Raw genomic sequence first — 18,596 nt, forward strand, 5'->3', positions numbered from 1 at the left:
AGTTTATCTACATGACACACAACTGAAAGCACACTATTCTACCGCAGCAGCATAGCCACAGGCCCTGTAGGAAGGAGGCAGATCCTATTTAAATGTCCTGTACTTTGTCCTCTGATTGGCTGTGCTGCTTTACATGACTCAGAATCCTGCTGTTTCAAAACGCTCTGCTTCTATACTGTAAACAGAGAATTAGGGGGTTAGATTACTAATCTGCAAATTGTGTAGCTTTGTATCAACCGTGTGTGTGTGTTTGTTTGTGTGTGTGTGAGAGATGGCGGGGGAAACAATTATATATATATATATATATATATATATATATATATATATATATATATATATATATATATATATATATATATATATATATATACAGTTGTGTTCAAAATTATTCAACCCCCAATGCTGTAAAGGGGTTTAGGGACTATAGTGTACATTTGGAATTGTATTCAGAATGAAATCCTACAAGGACGTTTTAAAGAACCAAATGCAACTAAAATGACATCAATTGTTTATATAACACAGTAGTAAATGTGTATTTTGTGGTTTCTTCATTGCCACAATTATTCAACCCCTTAAAGACTACCACTCTGAAGAAGAGAGGTTAATTCTGGTGTTTTCAATCAGGTATTGAAAACACCTGTGGATGTCACCGAGCACCAATCAAGCATAATAAGCACCAATTAGGCAGCTTTAAAATGACTGTGATACTCAGCTCCTTTTAGACATTTACTGGTGTGGTTACAAACATGGTGAAGTCAAGAGAATGGTCCAGGAAGACAAGAGAAGAGGTGATTTGTCTTCACAGGAAGGGCAATGGCTATAAGAAGATTGCAAAGAAGTTAAACATACCAAGAGACACCATAGGAAGCATCATTCGCAAATTCAAGGCAAAGGGCACTATTGAAATGCTACCTGGTCGTGGAAGAAAGAAGATCCTGACTTCGACTGCTGTGCGCTACCTGAAGCGTAGAGTGGATAAAAGTCCCCGTGTGACTGCTGAGGAACTGAAAAAAGATTTGTCAGATGTGGGTATAGAAGTTTCAGCTCAGACAATAAGGCGCACACTGCGTAATGAAGGTCTCCATGCCAGAACCCCCAGGCGCACCCCCTTGCTGTCTCCCAAGAATAAGAAGAGTCGACTGCAGTATGCCAAAAGTCATGTGGGCAAACCACAAAAGTTGTGGGATAGTGTTCTGTGGACTGATGAAACAAAATTAGAACTGTTTGGGCCCATGGATCAACGCTATGTTTGGAGGAGGAAGAACAAGGCATATGACGAAAAGAACACCTTGCCTACTGTGAAGCATGGCGGAGGGTCAATTATGCTTTGGGGCTGTTTTGCTTCTGCAGGTACAGGGAAGCTTCAGCGTGTACAAGGTACCATGAATTCTCTTCAGTACCAGGAGATATTGGATGAAAATGTGATGCAGTCCGTCACACACCTGAGGCTTGGGAGACGTTGGACCTTTCAACAGGACAATGATCCCAAGCATACCTCCAAGTCCACTAGAGCATGGTTGCAGAGGAAAGGCTGGAACATTTTGGAGTGGCCATCGCAGTCACCAGACTTAAATCCGATTGAGAACCTCTGGTGGGACTTAAAGAAAGCAGTTGCAGTGCGCAAGCCTAAGAATTTGACTGAACTGGAGGCTTTTGCCCATGAAGAATGGGCGAAGATACCCGTAGATCGCTGCAAGACACTTGTGTCAAGCTATGCTTCACGTTTAAAAGCTGTTATAACTGTAAAAGGATGTTGTACTAAGTACTAAGATTGAATGTCACTTGGGGGTTGAATAAAAACTAATAATGATGTGAGCACAGAAAAGACATTTGTGGTTATTTCATTATAAACTTAAGTTTATATTTCTCTGACCTACAAGTGCCTCTTTCATGTAAATGTAAGCAAGATGACTGAATGATCAAAATCAATGTCAAACTGGCCAAAACATTCAATTTCAGTGGGGGTTGAATAATTTTGAAGACAACTGTATATATTCTGGTAAAGTGTCATAGAACGGGACAAATGGTAATAAGATATATATTATATCGGTTTGTCCAATTATTAAAATGTAGAACTCTTTCTGTCTGTAACTTGCTAAAGTGTTTCCCATTTATAAGCAGGTCAGGTGAAAATGATGTGGAGTATGGTAGTAATATGGATTTAGAAGAGGGAGAATTGATGGAGGATGCTGCTGCAACGGCTGGGGCGTCAGGTAAGATTTGAAATAACATTGTAACATTGATTCTTAATATGCAAGACCCATCTGCTAACATTTATTACAGACTGTTCCTATTTCAGCTTTTCAAACACACCAGCATGTGCCTTTTCATCACCTGAGAGTACAGTACTGATCAATTGGATCCACACAGAGTTACCACTTGTGTATGCTGGTGCCTCCAGAGCTTTATGTTTTTGTCATTGTATTGCTGACTATAAATAGAACCTTAGGACATGTCTGCCTGTTTTCAGGGTATTGTTGAGCTCAAAACTTTAATGTGTAGGTTGCAATATCTTGGATTCCTCTTTACTCGTACTGCAGATTTTTTTTTTACTTGTGTTTGGAAAGGCTTCCTGGCTTTATAGAAAACAAAAGTTGAATTGTTGCATTTTTAGGCATTTACCAGCTGTAGCATAGATATGTTTTTGAAGTGTTAAAACCTCAATACAATATGAACTACTTTTTAAATGTATTTTACATTTAACAAACTCAGCAACTTGACTACAAATCAGCACTTCAGGACTGGTAAATGAAAACGTCTGAGGCATAGCAAGCAAATATATTGTATGTACTCGCTGTGCGTTTTGGGCTATCGATTTTGACTATATAGTCAAAATCGTTAGCAAGTTAGGATTGGACGCTGCAAAACGGTGCGATTTGCACTGTTTTGCAGTGTCCAATCCTGCTTCGATCCTGATGCGCAGCCCTGCAGCATTGGAATCGAAAGTAGAAATAGACACTGCAGCACAGTCCATTTCTACTATCTCAGAATAAAGGCCATGCTGCTCAATGCAGCATGGCCTTTCTCCCCCCATTGCTCCATCCATCTGTCCATCCCTGCCAGCCGATGCCGGCACCCCACCAGCCGCCGAATCGCACTGTGTGTACACAAAATAACATTTACTTACGGTGGAGTGGCAGAACTAAAAAAATTTACAGTGTTGTTCATAATAAAATAATAAATAAATAGAAAAAGCAGTTGCCCATCTTGTTGCTATAAAGGATTGGCAATTTTATGAATGCAAAGAAAAAGGTTTTGATGCTTAAATTTATATACGGTAGCATTGATAGGCTTGTATGTTGGGCATCAGATTTTGGGGAAATGTCTCTGACCCCCTCCCCCGCCCATTTATCTAAATTATTTTGTAAGGATTTAAGTGTAACTTAATGATAGAGGAACGTCTCCGGGCATGTTAATAGCTTTGCAAAGTGGTATTGTATTTTTTTTTCTTTGCTAAAAAATTATGTAGTGAAATTTAAATCTATCCTATTTACGAAAGGTTTAGCAAAGTGAAAATTGGTTCTTGTTTTGGCTTGTCCATAAAATTATAATAAATTCTAATAAACCTGGGTACTCTTTACCTAGAAGGGCGGGCATCGCATGCACTAAAAAATCGCATGCGATGCGACCGACGCGATGCCCGCGATTTCCCATAGGGAACAATGTTAAATGGGCCACAGAGGCCAAATATACACCCTGAAGTGTGAAATGGCCCCCACAATTGTTAACGCCACCCCACGATCAACGTCAACCCGAAGCGTAGCGAGCGCAGCGGTACGTGTCCTACGACCTTTTCATACCCCCACTATCCACGTCGGCGTGGAGTTGAGAATAGAAAGTGTGGCGAGCGTAGCGAGCCACCGTGCCCGAAGCGTGGCGAGCGGACGCGGACACCTTCACAGGTATACGCGTCCCCTCGCGGGCTTCACAGCTGTCCGCGTCCCCTCGCGGGGCTCGCTGCGCTCGCCACACTTTCTATTCTCAACTCCACGCCGACGTGGATAGTGGGGGTATGAAAAGGTCGTAGGACGCGTACCGCCGCCCCTCGCGGGCTCGCTGCGCTCGCCACGCTTCGGGTTCACGTTGATCGTGGGGTGGCGTTAACAATTGTGGGGGCCATTTCACACTTCAGGGTGCCTATTTGGCCTCTCTGGGCCATTTAACATTGTTTCCTATGGAAAAATCGGGTCAATTGAGACATTTAACATTGTTCCCTATGGGAAATCGCAGGCATCGCGTCGGTCGCATCGCATGCGATTTTTTTAGTGCATGCGATGGCCGCGATTTTTTACTAACGATGCCCACGATCAAAATCGTGGGCGCCCTTCTAGGTAAAGAGTACCTATATCTGTTTGTTGAACAGACAAAAACTTTCATGTTTTTTTGTAATGCTGCAGCATTTACATAGTTGATGATGTTTAAAAAAAAAAAAAAGACACCAGCCCATCCGGTTCAACCTATATTGGATCTGGTGCGGTGCTCTATCTTAAATGACCCAGATCACTAAACCACCAATCTGTTTCAATCCAGAAATCTTCACAATGACCGTCCTATCTCTCTCTGGGTCCACGATTATAATTAACGTTTATAACGCTGGATACTTTTTTTTTTTTTTACTAAATATTTGTCTAACCCTTTCTTAAACATATCAATGGAGTCTGCCACCACAACCTTTCCTGGATTAAAGCGGCATAATATTATAAGAAAGATACACCCTGGTGGGAGACAATCTATTTGAAATTTGAACCAAATGGAGCTGCACAATGCTTTATAGATATATTGGTTTAACTCAACATATCTATTTAATTATTTGGGTCTGTTGCATTTTATTGTAACAATGTACTTGGCTCCTTATATTTGGCTATCACAGGTAAGCTGCCACCATCTGGTCCAGTAGCTTAACTGCCATGGCCATTTCCTGTGTTGCCTCAGTTTTTAGGATGGCAATTTGCATATACTGCAGAATGTCATGGAGTGTGATCAGATTAAATCCCTCTTTGCCATGACAATGAACTTAATCCCCAAGGCAACATTCCCACTGCAGTTCAGCCCTGCCACAAAAGGACCAGCTCACATCGTCAGTGATTTTTTTTTTTTTTTTGTAAACAATTGTTAATGAACATGACCATTTTCCCCCATACAGGAAATCTAGACAAAATTGGTCATCCAAACAAATGAGATAAATCAGTTTATGCGGATGGCTGATTGGAAATTTCTGGGAACAAATTACAGATTTTTATTCCAAACAGCCATATTGAAAAGATAATCTTATAGTGTGTATTGGCCAAGATTGAATGCTTTAAAAGGAGGGTGGTGTTAATCATTGTTCTTCCTCTGTTAGCTATGGTTACCTGCAAGGAAACGTACAGTCATCATTGCTATGAACATAAAAGGCTTCACAGGCAAAGGATATTGCTGCTAGTAAGATTGCACCTTAATCAACTGTTTATATTATCTTATCTTCAAGAATTTAAAGGAGAGAGGTTCAATAGTTGTGAAGAAAGCTTCGGGGTACCCAAAAATGTCCAGCGAATTCCATGATTCTGTCCTAAAAAAGATTTGGCTATGGGATCGGGGCATCATCTGTGCAGTGTTTGCTCAGGAATGGCAGCAGGCAGATGGGAGTGCATCTGCATGCGCCGTGAGGTGAAGATAGCCTGGTATCGAGAAGAGCAGCAAAGAAGCCATTTTTTTCCCCAGGAAAACCATCAGGAACAAACTGATATTGTTCTCAATCTCTGTTTCAGTTACTGAAGACTTTTATTAAAAACCTTTTATTTCTGCTTTTCTTTTAGCAAGCAATCATACATACGGTGGCAGCAGCAGAAACTCCAGACGCCTTGGAAACAACATAAGTGCCTCCAGCAGCAACAGTTTGTTGGACCTTGATCCTCTAATTCTCATTCATTTATTGGATCTTAAAGACCGAAACAGTGTGGAAAATCTGTGGAGCCTGCAACCTAGGCCTCCTACATCAATCTTTCAAGCGTCAGGTACTTTGCTAAAGGCATTTCCTTTGTAGTTTTATCATTTTATTGTCTATAGTATACATTTTGAATTGGTGAACTAGTTCATCTAGATTAGTGTTATAAGACACATGACTCGCAAAGCCATATTTGGCAGTATTGTACATGGACACTGAGTACATACTACTGCAGTAGTATACTGAGTGCATACTACTGTACATATTACTGCAGTATTTCTGTGTCTGATATCTGTTTATTTATCTTACTTTGTACTGGTTTTTGCACTATTTACTGTCACTATGGCAAAGAACAGTCCTTTCTTCTAGAGTGAGATTCCCTTTACCATGGTTACATTGGCAGCATGTCGCAATAAATTCTTTTCACCTTGAATTGCTGCAAACTGTGATACATAGGGGATATTCAATCTTCCACTGCCATTCCTGACAGGGGAAATGGCAGCGGGGCCCTATTCCATGTTGTCTTCCCTGAAAGCAGAACGAGCCCGACTTCACAAGCAGTTGGGCTTGTTCTACCAGGAAATGACTAGCTCCCAGCTACAACTCGCCGATTCCCGGGCGCTTCTCGGGGCCACGCCCCCTTCTCAGCGCTCGGCAGGCAGGACATTGAATCCTGCCTGCGAAATGAGCGGCCTGAGAACGGGACAGGGTCACGGCTTCTGGGCCAGCCCGATAGTCGTGACCCGACATTGAATATACCCCTTAGACTCCCAACAGAAACTTGAAAGGACAGCTAAGAATTATACAGGGGAATGTACATCTACTGGGAGGAGCAAAAGGAGAATTTTTGTGTTGCTTGGGAGGAGAATGTAGATTATAAGATTTTTACTTCTATACTTTCTAACCGCATCAAACATCATCTCCCAAACATAGTCCATACAGATCAGACGGTTTATGGTAGGGATTCACTCCACGTCCAATTTACGGAAAGTAATATCAACATGCACTGTTTGTCCACACATGATGCTATTACGGCCTCTTTCCTCCTCACGTTAGACGGCAAAAAGGCCTTTTATATGGTCTCTTGGGAGCATATATATCACACTCTTGCCAAATTTAATTTCACTCCCAGCCTATTTGATATTTTGAGATCCCCCTATTCAGGTTCCAGGCTTATCTGCAATGGATATCTATTGGAACCCATTCATCTCTCATGTGGCACAAGGCAGGGTTGCCCATTATTCACACTCTTTTTCGAGCTTGCTATTGAACCGTTGGCTATAGCCCTGCAAGGTCTGCCTGAATTTGCTGGTATCAGTGTGGTGTCGCGGGAGCTGGAACTCTCGCTCTTAGCAGATGATATGCTGCTTTTTCTTAACGACCCCCTGGTGTCGATCCAGGCTATAATGCATCTGATCCCCAAGTTTGGATCCTTTGCAGGATATAAAATAAACACTGACAAGTCCGAGCACCTGTCCATGAATGCCACTGCATCTCTCCTTGCTTTGGTTTCCTCGGGAGGTGCCAAACAGAAAAGTTCTGCATTAGCATTGCTAGGGGATCTAATGTCAATTACAACTTAAAAGTGTTATTAATAAATATACCAGAATTTTTTAATCCCGGGACAAGACCATAAGTAGTGCATCAACAGCGCCACGAAGGTTAGGGATGTATTTGACCCCCCCCGGTCAAATATATCCCTAACCAAAAGTATACCTTTCCTCCCACACAAGACAAACTTTGGGTTGTCCCGTGCACCTGGGAAACAAGAATTGCCACAAAAGGTTGGAAACCTGGAGTGTGCTGGGTGTCTTTTCAGTAGTTTGTTTCCAGACCACCATGCCAAATACGCACCCCAAACTAGTGGGTGGGACCTCGCCTCAGCAGGGAGTACGGATCTAGGTGTATGCAGCAGAGCGTACAGGGTATAAGGATTGACAGAGTCCTGTTCAAGGCCAAGGTTAGTGTAAGTGGACCGGTTCAGAAGTATCTAAAGGCCGTAGCCTTTGAAAAGGCTCTGATGTCAGTGATCGCCCTGTTTTGCAATTTCAGTTTAGGAAGAGCTATTCTTGGCCTCCTTCCCCCCCCATAAGAATCTAGAAAACTATTTCAACAATGTTTGATATCGATGGCTTGGGGTACATCGGGAGCATTTGTATAATAGATGACAATTTCGGGAAGATGATACTCTTCAGTAGATAGAAGATAACGCTCACTACTGGTGGTGCTAAAGGGGAGGGATTTGATCTGATCTTCTTACTAATGTTCAGACATGCGGTTTCAGGTGAATGAGCTTATCTAGTTGAATTGATTATTTGTATGTTAAGGTGAGTTAGTTTATTATAGTGTGTATTATAGAGTGCTGGGCCCCCTGTATTTGTATTTAGTAGAGTGTGTGGTCACAGGCCACTGCACCCCAACCTGGGAAGTGTGGGTGCTGTTTGCACCTCACTCTTACGAATAGCGAGTGTGATGGTACATCTGTATATCTATGTGTGTGGGTTAATTTTTAATTAACCTCTGTTACTGTGATCATAGCTTTCTCTTGCACCCTAGATCAGCTCATTCATCTGAAACCTGTGACAGCTGCCCCTTTAATACTAATTCAGGTGTGTTAGGTGACTGCCTCATCTTTAAAAGCCATAAGATAGTTGGCAGGTGAGTTTTAACCCAAGAAAAAACACATTTTAATTTTAACTATGATGTGTCAGTAGTTGCCAGGTTCTGGAGAGACCAGTTGTTAGTGTAGGACTTGCAGTGAAATGGGGTCCCTTGGCAATGGGCTGCAAGCTTAAATGCATTGATCAATTCATGAAATAAAACCCCATTATTTATTTGTATGTTAAGGTGAGTTAGTTTATTATAGTGAGTGCTGGGCCCCCTGTGTTTGTATTTAGTAGAGTGTGTGGTCACAGGCCACTGCACCCCATCCTGGGAAGTGAGTGTGATGGTACATCTGTCTCTCTCTCGATAGGTAGGTAGGTAGGTAGATAGATAGATAGACAAAGCATATTTGTACAAGCTGTGGTCCTGTTACAGGGTTTGTAAACTGAAAACTTTCAACATAGACCTGAATACAATTTGTTGTTTTCTTTCTAAAGCTGTGTACACACGGGGGCAATAGGGGCTGAAATCGCTGGAAATATGGTTGCAGGCGACCATATTGCCAGTGATGGGAGTGTGCCCCAGCGATAAAGCGCCAGGTGCGCGCTCCCGTTTTCAGCCCTGTTCTAGTCGCAGGAGCTTGCTCCTGTGACCAGCTGATTACTCTGCGGCACCGCCGGCTGAGGTTCTTTTTCATCAGCGACCATCTCTGGTTGCTGATGAAAAGAAGAAACTGAGTAATATATTACTAGCAATATATGGCTGAGCAATATATCTCCCCCGTGTGTACTGGGCTTTAGTGTCTCTAAGTGCCATTCTTTTGTATATATGTATTTTGGCTTCCCATGAGCACCAAAGTTGATTTATTGTCACACTGAGTGGGATAGCTTTTCTTTTGCACTAACCTGCATTTTTAATGAAGCCCAATGCCTCAAGATGGCTTCACATACTATTGTGATTGATTACTTTTATATGCAACACTTTTATATTTTGTGCAACCAAGTCTGAGGTGGATCTGTTGCAGATCGCTTGTGTTGTTCCAACACATACCTCTTTTTATGCTTGATTGGAGGACAGGGCAACACCATGAACTCACATTCCTCAAACTATTTTTAAACAATCTGTGTATCAATCTGAAGGATCAGACCCAGCATTTAAGAAAAGTACCTTGCCCAAACCATCATACTTAAACTTGCTTGTTTTCTTTTTACAATGTTTCCTGCTGCCATCACTTCCCAGGGTAAAAACACATTTACCAGGTTATCCAGAGATAACAGGACTTGTCATACCTGGGGACCTTCCATTGATTCCAGGTCTACTTTTGATGCTGCTATGCCTATTGTAACACTCTGTCTAGCCTGCGGATATGCAGCTCCTTGTACAGCAAATTTCGATAGGCTTCCATGGGCATCATTTAAAATGTCCATTGATTTGTGCCACAGTTGCCGATTTGGAGACTTGTACCAGACAGTATGGCCTTTATGAAATACAAGTATTAATGAGTCTTGGCCACATAACACCCAGGCAGCAGCTTTTCCCTCCTTGGTCCACTGTTACTATGTACTTATCACAGTACCCAAACCGTGTCATTTCAGGGATATGTTCTGCATACAACATGTCAACTACCTAATGTCCGCTTACAATGTAATATATCCCTGACTTTGACATGTGCCATTATAATGATATATTCTATACTTGGGTAGTCCTATGTCATAAGGTGTGTTAAAAACTATCGCAACCTATATTATCTAATGTTGAGCTTAACTGATTGTAATGGCTCCAATTTAGAATTTAAAAAGAGAAGTTTTTTTCTTTCTTTTTTTTTTCTTTCTTTTTTGGAAACTGTTCTTCAAACAATAGTATTCCTATACTTTAGAACACTTTAGATGTGATGTGAAAGGCTCTTTCCTTTTAACAGTGTTTGCTAAGAAAAATTGAATGCAGATGAAAAGGTTTTCCACCCACTCATCCACACGCGTCACTTCTAACCTCTCATGTGCCGCTAGACTTGCACTGTGGCTTATGCTTATTTGGATGCCAGACAGCTGCAAGTGAAATCATTGCATATCTAAACATTTTTCTTGTTTTGCACTTAATCAGGTTTGAACTGTTGGCATTACAAGGTGACTTTAGAACATTTCTTTTGACCATTACTAAAACTAGAACTAAACATTTGATGAACAAGTTGCCTCTATCTTGACATGTGCTGATTTATTCCAATCTGCACAATTGCACTTTCATCCTCATTTCATTTTACAACTGTACAATCCAAGGACAAAAGCCTACACAATGTTAATGTTTTTGTGGGTTGGCACTTACAGTAGTTTTTATAAGAAAATATTTTCCAACCTCTAAAAAAATATTTATCATTTTGGTTGTGTACATGTTTTGCTTTTTACGGACCTATAGTTGAGTTAGCTGGTATCCGTCTGCTAAGCTGACCATGTCTTGGTCGACATGTATATGGTTGAAACAAGCAACCCGTTGACCTTACTTTTTTGGGGGGGGATTTCTTTATTACTTTACCATCCATGTGAACTCTGATTGGGAATAGGAAAGTATGGGCCAGAAGCATTATGGGCAAAGTGGACACTAATTGGGATCCACACGATAAGGTGTTGACATAGACACAAAAAAAGTGAAAAGCTCATGTTGGCCTTTTGGTGTTGACGTAGACTTAGTCGACATAACGTACCACGCCTGAGTGAATAAGCTATATTGTTATCAATGTCTTGGCAAATTGAACTCCTATTAAAGAAGATAAAGTATACAGTTAGGTATATATATATTATATTAGTTTACCAAAACACATTCAAATTACAGTTTTATATGATTTAATATAGTTTTAAAGTGCAGACCATAAGCTTTTAAATTGAGCATTTTGACAACCAAATTTTTGTAACGATTTAAGATTTGTGACTTGTTTAATATTTAGCCCATTCTTTTTCAAGGGACCAAAAGTAAAGTATTTGTACATTTGTCTCAAAAGTTGTTTCAAGGAGAGGTCTGGGCTATTAATTTTTTTGATACTGTGGCCATTATTCAGATCTGATCGCAGTACAAATTTGTTCTCAGAAATGGGCAAAACCATGTGCACTGCAGGTGGGGCAGATGTAACATGTATAGCGAGAGTTAGATTTGGATGAGTTATTTTGCTTCTGTGCAGGGTAAATACTGGCTGCATTATTTTTACACTGCAATTTAGATTTCAGTTTCAACACACCCCACCCAAATTTAACTCTCTCTGCACATGTTACATCTGCCCCACCTGCAGTGCACATGGTTTTTCCCATTTTGAGAACAAATTTGTACTGCGATCAGATCTGAATAAGGGCCTAAGAGCTAAATGTAATAGGGTATGGGAATCAGGAAGTAAGAGATTTTGGTTGTTATCCCTTTTTTTTCTTTCTTTTTTAAGTGGCAATCTGCAAAACCAGGTTGCTTTTGCCATGTAATTGATTGGCGCTTTCAAAAAAAATGGGAAAACTCTCCCAAAATCTCGCACTTTCTAAGTCTCACACCCTATTACAAGTGACATTCCATTGAAATTAATTCCATTAAGGAGAAAGAAGGAACCTTACTGTAGGTGTGGCCAGATGAACAGTTGGGTACTTTCTGAGAAAAAAGAATGCACTGGTGAGCATGCTAATCCAAACATCCAGCCAAGAGAAGAATACTCTCCATGAGGCAGGCATATCATTATCCACGTTTTCCATAAAGAAAACACTTTTACAAGAGTTGCTAAAAGGGGTTTACCTCAAGGTTTAAAACATTCTTAATAATTATAATAATAATAATTTGTGTTTATCTCCAAAATGACTCCAAGTGCTTAAGCCCCAATAATAGGCTTTGTAAAAAACATAAAAAAGGCCTATTTTGGAGTAACTTTCTTTGGACAGGTGAAACGAAGATCATGTATGAGACTTATGTAAAGAAAAGCATGTGAAAGGCTTGGAATAGCTCATGATCCAACGCATACCACATGCTCTGTAAAACCTAGTAAGTGTTATGGCAAAGGAATGCATGGCTACCAATGACATTGGGTTACTAGTGTTTATTGATGTGACAGAAGAAGACGGATACATATGAAGCTGTTTAGGGTTATTCAGCCAAGCAAAGCAAAGTTTATTCTACAGTAATTCACAATATGGATTTTTTTTATTTATTTTTTAAAGCAAAGAAATGGCATTTTTTGCAATAGAAAACTGTCACCTCATCTCAACCTGATCAACCCTACATTTCACTTGCTGAAGACATAACTAATGTGAAATAAAGAGTACACCAATGTTCATGCGCTTTGTTACATATTTAACTTAATACACCACAGTGTGCAGGTTTTAACACCTGCTATCAATCTCACACCATATTCCCCGTTGGCACTGGTGATGAGTTCTTTACATGAAGTCTAGGTACTAAATACCTAGTAAATATCCTTCAATTTTCCACTCCACATTTTGAAGTAAGAGCTTCCACAGACAAATGTGCACAAAATGGTTCTTTTCCTCAACTGGACGCAATAATGTGAGTTCAGGCAGATTTATAAAGTAAGCAGAACAGAGAATAGTGCATATGATCCATTTTCATACATGAATTTAATATCACAATGCATTTACAAGAAAGGGGGGTCCTCGAGATCCATGATGATGTTAAGCGGATCTGCTCCGGATTCTGTGCACCTAATGGAAACTCTACCTTCGCCAGCAGAGGAGTCACTAGGTGAACAAAGCCACACTTAATGTGTTTTTAGACCCATAAGGTCCTTCATAAGAAGCATAGTGGATATTGGTTTATTCTTTATTTCACTTAGATTTGAGTATTTTTGTATGAATACTCTTTAACACTTACCTTTTGCTGCACTCCTGTTTTATTGCACTCTTGTCCAATGTTTTATTATTGAAGACAAAACTAGACAGCTGCCCTAAATGTCTGGCAAAGCCTAACAGAAGAAATGCAGCATACAGTTTGGTGATCTCAAAGGGTTCCAGAATTCAGGCATTCATTACCTGCAAATGATTCTAGACAAAGTATTAAAAATAAACATTTAATTTATGAATTTGTTAATGGGCCCAATTATATTTGATCTTCTGACAATTGTGTACCACTGTATCATATACTTTGATTCATTATTCATTTGAAAGGGATATTTATTAAAACCATTCCAGAGGATAACACTGCACAAAAAATTGTGTCACTCAGCTACCAATTTAGGTCCCAGCTGTGTGGTGTTTTTTTTCTAGTATTATGCAGTGTAGTAAATAATACAAATTTTGATTGATCACAATTAAGGCCATAAGGGTCTGGGGCTGAAAATGTTTATTGTAAGAAGCAGAGGAATTGTTTTCAGTGATATGTGGGCATGTTCTTCTCCTACTGTACATTATGAGAAAGTCTCCATAAATACATACAGATATGTATTCATACATCTTGCCTCAATATTTCACGCATGGAACAGAATTGAGACAGAATGTATGTTGATGTATATACCAAGATACAAGGTTGCAGATGGAGGGGAGTCAAGTGCCTTTCTAGATGAATGTTTGGAAGTGATAATAGGCAAAATGCAAAAAAGGTCATTCTAAAAATGAGGGTGCACTGGGGAGAAGTGGTATAGATAAAAATAAGAGTATACTAGCATTTTGGTAATGTCAAAGCTTAGAAAGCCTAATGTTGTCCATGTTCCATGACCAGTTTGGGAAAGGCCTCGATGTGAATAATGGCGCAGAGGAAGACTGGTCAAGAGATCACTACCAGGATGTAGATATGAAGAACAGAGGAGAGTGGAGTGTTGTCATTGGTGAAAAGGTGGTGTGTAAACAGTAGAGGGGAGAGACAGTGTTCTGTTTTGGATGAAAAGTTTGACAAAACCTTTTGAATTGTCAGGAGAGTAGAGAGCAAATAATGTTGTTGGTGTAGAGGCCCTAGTGGAAAACAAAAGGTAATTTATTCTTAAAAAAAGAAGGTATAAAATGGGAAGATGAGAGAACAGACCCATGGGGGACTGCAAAGGGTAGTTCTATAACTGTCAATCAAACCTTATTGACTTTTTGACTTGGGGACTAAAGTATTAGATAAAAGATGGGCCATAGATATAGCTTATCTAGACTTTAGCAAGGCTTTTGACAGTGTCCTACATCTTAGACTGCTAAATAAACTCAAAAGCATGGGATTAGATACAAAAATGGTGGAATGGATAAGATCTTAGTTGCAGGATAGAAAAAAAAGTTGTAGTAAATGGAGGTCATTCACTGGAGGGAAAGGTTACCCATGGAGTACCCCAGAGATCTGTATTTGGATGTGTGCTTTTTAATATCTTATTGCTGACATTGCAAATATTGTTGATGGGGAAAGTATGGCTTTTGTGGAGATAAAAAAAAAAAAAACGCAACAAGGTAGACTAACAGGAGGGTTAAAACAAATGGTTGATGATCCAGGTAGACTAGAGCAATGTTCAAGAGCGTGGCAGTTACATTTTAATGCCTAAAAATGTAAAACCATGCATTTTGGTCTCAAATCAAAATGCTAAGTATAGTAATGAAGACACTATGTTGGAAACAACTGAAAACGAGCCACTGTTTCTGGTGCAATGTAACAAAGCAATGAGGAAAGCAAGTCAGATGCTTGGTTGCATAGGGAGAGGAATCAGCAGCAGAAATAAATAAGTAATAATGCTGCTGTGTAAGGCATTGGTACGACCTCCTCTAGAATACTGTGTCCAGTTCTGGAGGCCTTATCTCCAAAAGGATATACTTTGGAGATGGTACCAAGAAGGGCAACTAAATTTGTGCATTGCCTACACCACAAAACTTACAGAAAGACTAAAAAAATCTCAATATGTATAGTTTGGAGCAGAGAAGGGAAAGGGGGCATGATAGAAACATCCAAATATATCAAGGGTTATAAGTCCAGGGGGGAAACCTTCAATTGAAGGGAAGTATTAGAACACAAGGACATGCACTGGTAGGAGGGAGGTTCAAGGGGAATCTGAAGAAATATTACTTCACATAAGGGTAGTCAACAAGTAGAATAGGCTCCCAGCAGAGGTGGTAGAGACTAATACAGTAGAGTCATTTAAACATGCATGGGATAGACATAAGGATATCTTTGCAAAGAAATAAGTAATTTAATAGAGTTTAAGGGTATCATTATGGTTTAAAAAGGGGGCAGACTAGATGGACCGAATGGTTCTTATTTACCATCAAATTCTTTATTTCTAGCTTTGGATAAAATCAAAATTGGGTTTATTGAAAAAGTGGTGAACCAAGATAAGCCAGTGTAATAAAGGACATTTGATGATTAGAAAGCATGTCCATGTTGTTGAAATCCAGATAACTTTAACCAGATGATCTAAGAGAGATGACCTTGGAATTGTCAGAAAAAAATATCTTTGCAGATTGTAATGAGTTGGATTAAAAAAATAAATAAAAAAAAGGTAGGAGCGGATTTTTGAAAATAAGTGATACAGGAGCATATTTTAATGAAAAGGGAGACATGTAATTGAAGATGCACAATTTGATCAGGTGGGTAAGATTTAGACAGGGTGCGGAACTGGTCTATTTGGATTATGAGTCTGAGTGGAGGCAGGGACTCCTGTACAGAGGAGTGGGGTTGTACAAAGGCTCGTTGGAGTAAGCCAAATTATTAGGAGTTCCTCAAGTGAGAGAGAACAAAAAGATTGGTACTGATAATTGGTGAACTAGAATTTATATCATGGGAGGGTGGTTACAGACTGAAGGAAAAGGGGTTTGTTAGACAAAGAAGTGTCTATTAGAATTCAGAGATGTCATGAAGATGACTAGATCAAGAGAGTGACCATTACAGTGGATGGAAAGGAAATTTTGTGTGATTTCAAAGGAAAAGAGGAAGAGAAATGTTAAAACTGAATCATCTGTGAGATGACAAATAGGGCTATTGAAGTGAACCAGGATAAGGGAGGGAAAAGTAAGATGATGGAAGTGGGGAATCCAGGCAGCAAAATTATTGAACAATTGGGAGGCATTATCAATAGGAAAATGCATGTCATAACCTGAATATGGACAAAGAGTAGATTAATGATGTGAATCTCAAAGAAGCAGAAGGGAATTTTAGGAAATACATGTAGGGGTAAAAATGATGAGTGCAGTGGCTTCAGAGACCAAGTTTCAAAGAACCCAATTTGGATAGAGAAGTGTGTAGATGAATTACTGTGGAACTCTTTGTTGGTCCAGTATGTTCCTAGGATGTCTGTGGTCAGACGCGGAGGTGTAATAGAACTTCAGAAATGTATGTAGCAGGTGGTAGTTCTAAAGTGATCATCGGAATGCCTTTTAGAGGTAAACAAAAATTGGGCATGTGCTACTTCTTTACACAGAACATAAGATCCTTGCCTTTTGGTGCCCTTCTACTGCATTTCATGTAAGGTCATTACCGACATTTCAGACTCCTGATTTCAACTGAGAGCGTGTATATCAGACAATTTTTTTTGGTCCCATTACCTGTGCATGTCAGTGTGTAATTTGGTGTACTCAAATAGAACAAGGTGAAATTCAATACTCACTAGCTTTAAAAGGGGAATTTTTCAGATTGTACACTTCATTGATGTTCACCTTGAAGACACAGCTGTGTGTTCAAACACACCTGCCTAACTAGCTACTGTCTAGTTTGATGGGATGCAGTCAGCATTCTGTTGGTCAGGATCCCCCTGACGTTCAGGACCTTAAAATGGTTCATTTAGGGTTTGTAGGTCAACCACTGTCAGTCGACAGGTAATTGGTTAAAGCCTGAAAAAGGTAGACCTGGACTAGGTCAACATTGTCAAAAGTTTAACACAAGCAAAAGTTTGACATGGAATTTGTTTAACTATTGTTTGACAGTTGTTTTGTATGTCATCATTTGTCTAGTCCCCAAAAATGTGATGCTTTTCCTGGACTTCAGTGACTTCTTTTTGCTAGACCTGTGGCTCTCCAGCTGTTGTGAAACTACAAGTCCCAGTATGCTTTGCCACAGTTTTACTATTAAGGAGTGCTAAAACACTGGCATTCTGGGAGTTGTAGTGTCACAACTGGAGAGCCACAGGTTACCTACGCCTGTGCTAGACCATGTCCATGACTGTTCTTTTTGGCACTTCCAGGGCGACTGTACTGTTACTGGATCCTTATGCTAGTGAGTGTCTCCTCTTCCTCCAGCAGTCAGCCTCCATATTTCAGCTATCAGGAGAACTGCACACAGGAAGTTGCAGAGAAAAGGAATCTGGTGTTATTGTACAGAATTTTTACAGATATGAGGTTAAGAGTCAGAGTAGATCACTTGAAATAAAGTATGGTCAAAGATGGGGAATCTAACTGTAGTATCTGATGAAAAAAAAAAATTAAGAGTCCAGAATAGTCAGTAATAAGTTGTTAGTCTTGTCCTGTTGGGTTGGGATCATTTGGTCTACAGTATGATGGTCGACACCATTAGGTTGACATGGGAAAAGGTCAACATGGTTCTAGGTCGAAATGTCATTAGTTTGACAATGTCTAGGTTGACAGTCAAAAGGTCGACATGGGGTTTTTCACTTTTTTTTTTTTTTTACCTGAATGTCAACACAGTCAACATGGACACAGTTTAAAGTGCACTGCATCCCACCACGCCCTAGTGGATGGTAGGGCATGAAATACCGCCTGTAGGCTCAAAAAACAGTGAAAAACCCCATGTCTAACTAATGACCTGTTGAACTATTGACCTTTCGACCTTATCCCATGTCGATTTAGACCCATGTCGACCATCATGCTGTAAACCAAATAACCGCATTCCGTCCTGTTTCATTGAGCTGGAGGAAATTCTGCTTACATTGCACTGGTTGCTCAAATAGCCCCAGTCAGGGCATCATATTACTAAAGTATGAGTCTTCCGAGAAGACCTTGACAGTTAAAAGAAAATTAGAGACTATTAAGGTAGGTGTTATTGCAGACTGCAAAAATGGATCTAGGGGGTTGGTGTGTAATTGCGCTGCTGACAGTTTATTTATAAAAATTAACACTCATATTGCGAGACAATTGTGCAGATCAATGAATGGAGGACACACTGCTTGTATGGTACAAATGTTTATATG

General features: G+C 40.0%; 1 protein-coding gene across 3 annotated transcripts in view; it reads left to right on the forward strand.

Moving 5' to 3' along the window:
* Positions 1 to 18,596, forward strand: part of TRIM37 (tripartite motif containing 37) — a 147,689-nt gene that overhangs the window by 90,394 nt on the left and 38,699 nt on the right. For 2 of the 3 annotated variants that reach the window (XM_083173962.1, XM_083173964.1), the window contains exons 17-18: positions 2,119 to 2,213; positions 5,796 to 5,993. In XM_083173962.1, coding sequence (XP_083030088.1) covers positions 2,119 to 2,213; positions 5,796 to 5,993 — 293 coding nt within the window. The remainder of the gene's footprint in view (positions 1 to 2,118; positions 2,214 to 5,795; positions 5,994 to 18,596) is intronic. The other variant, XM_083173963.1, reaches the window with a different exon arrangement.

The sequence above is a fragment of the Crinia signifera genome, chromosome 2 (genome assembly GCF_055691185.1).
Source record: "Crinia signifera chromosome 2, ASM5569118v1, whole genome shotgun sequence".
NCBI lineage: Eukaryota > Metazoa > Chordata > Amphibia > Anura > Myobatrachidae > Crinia > Crinia signifera.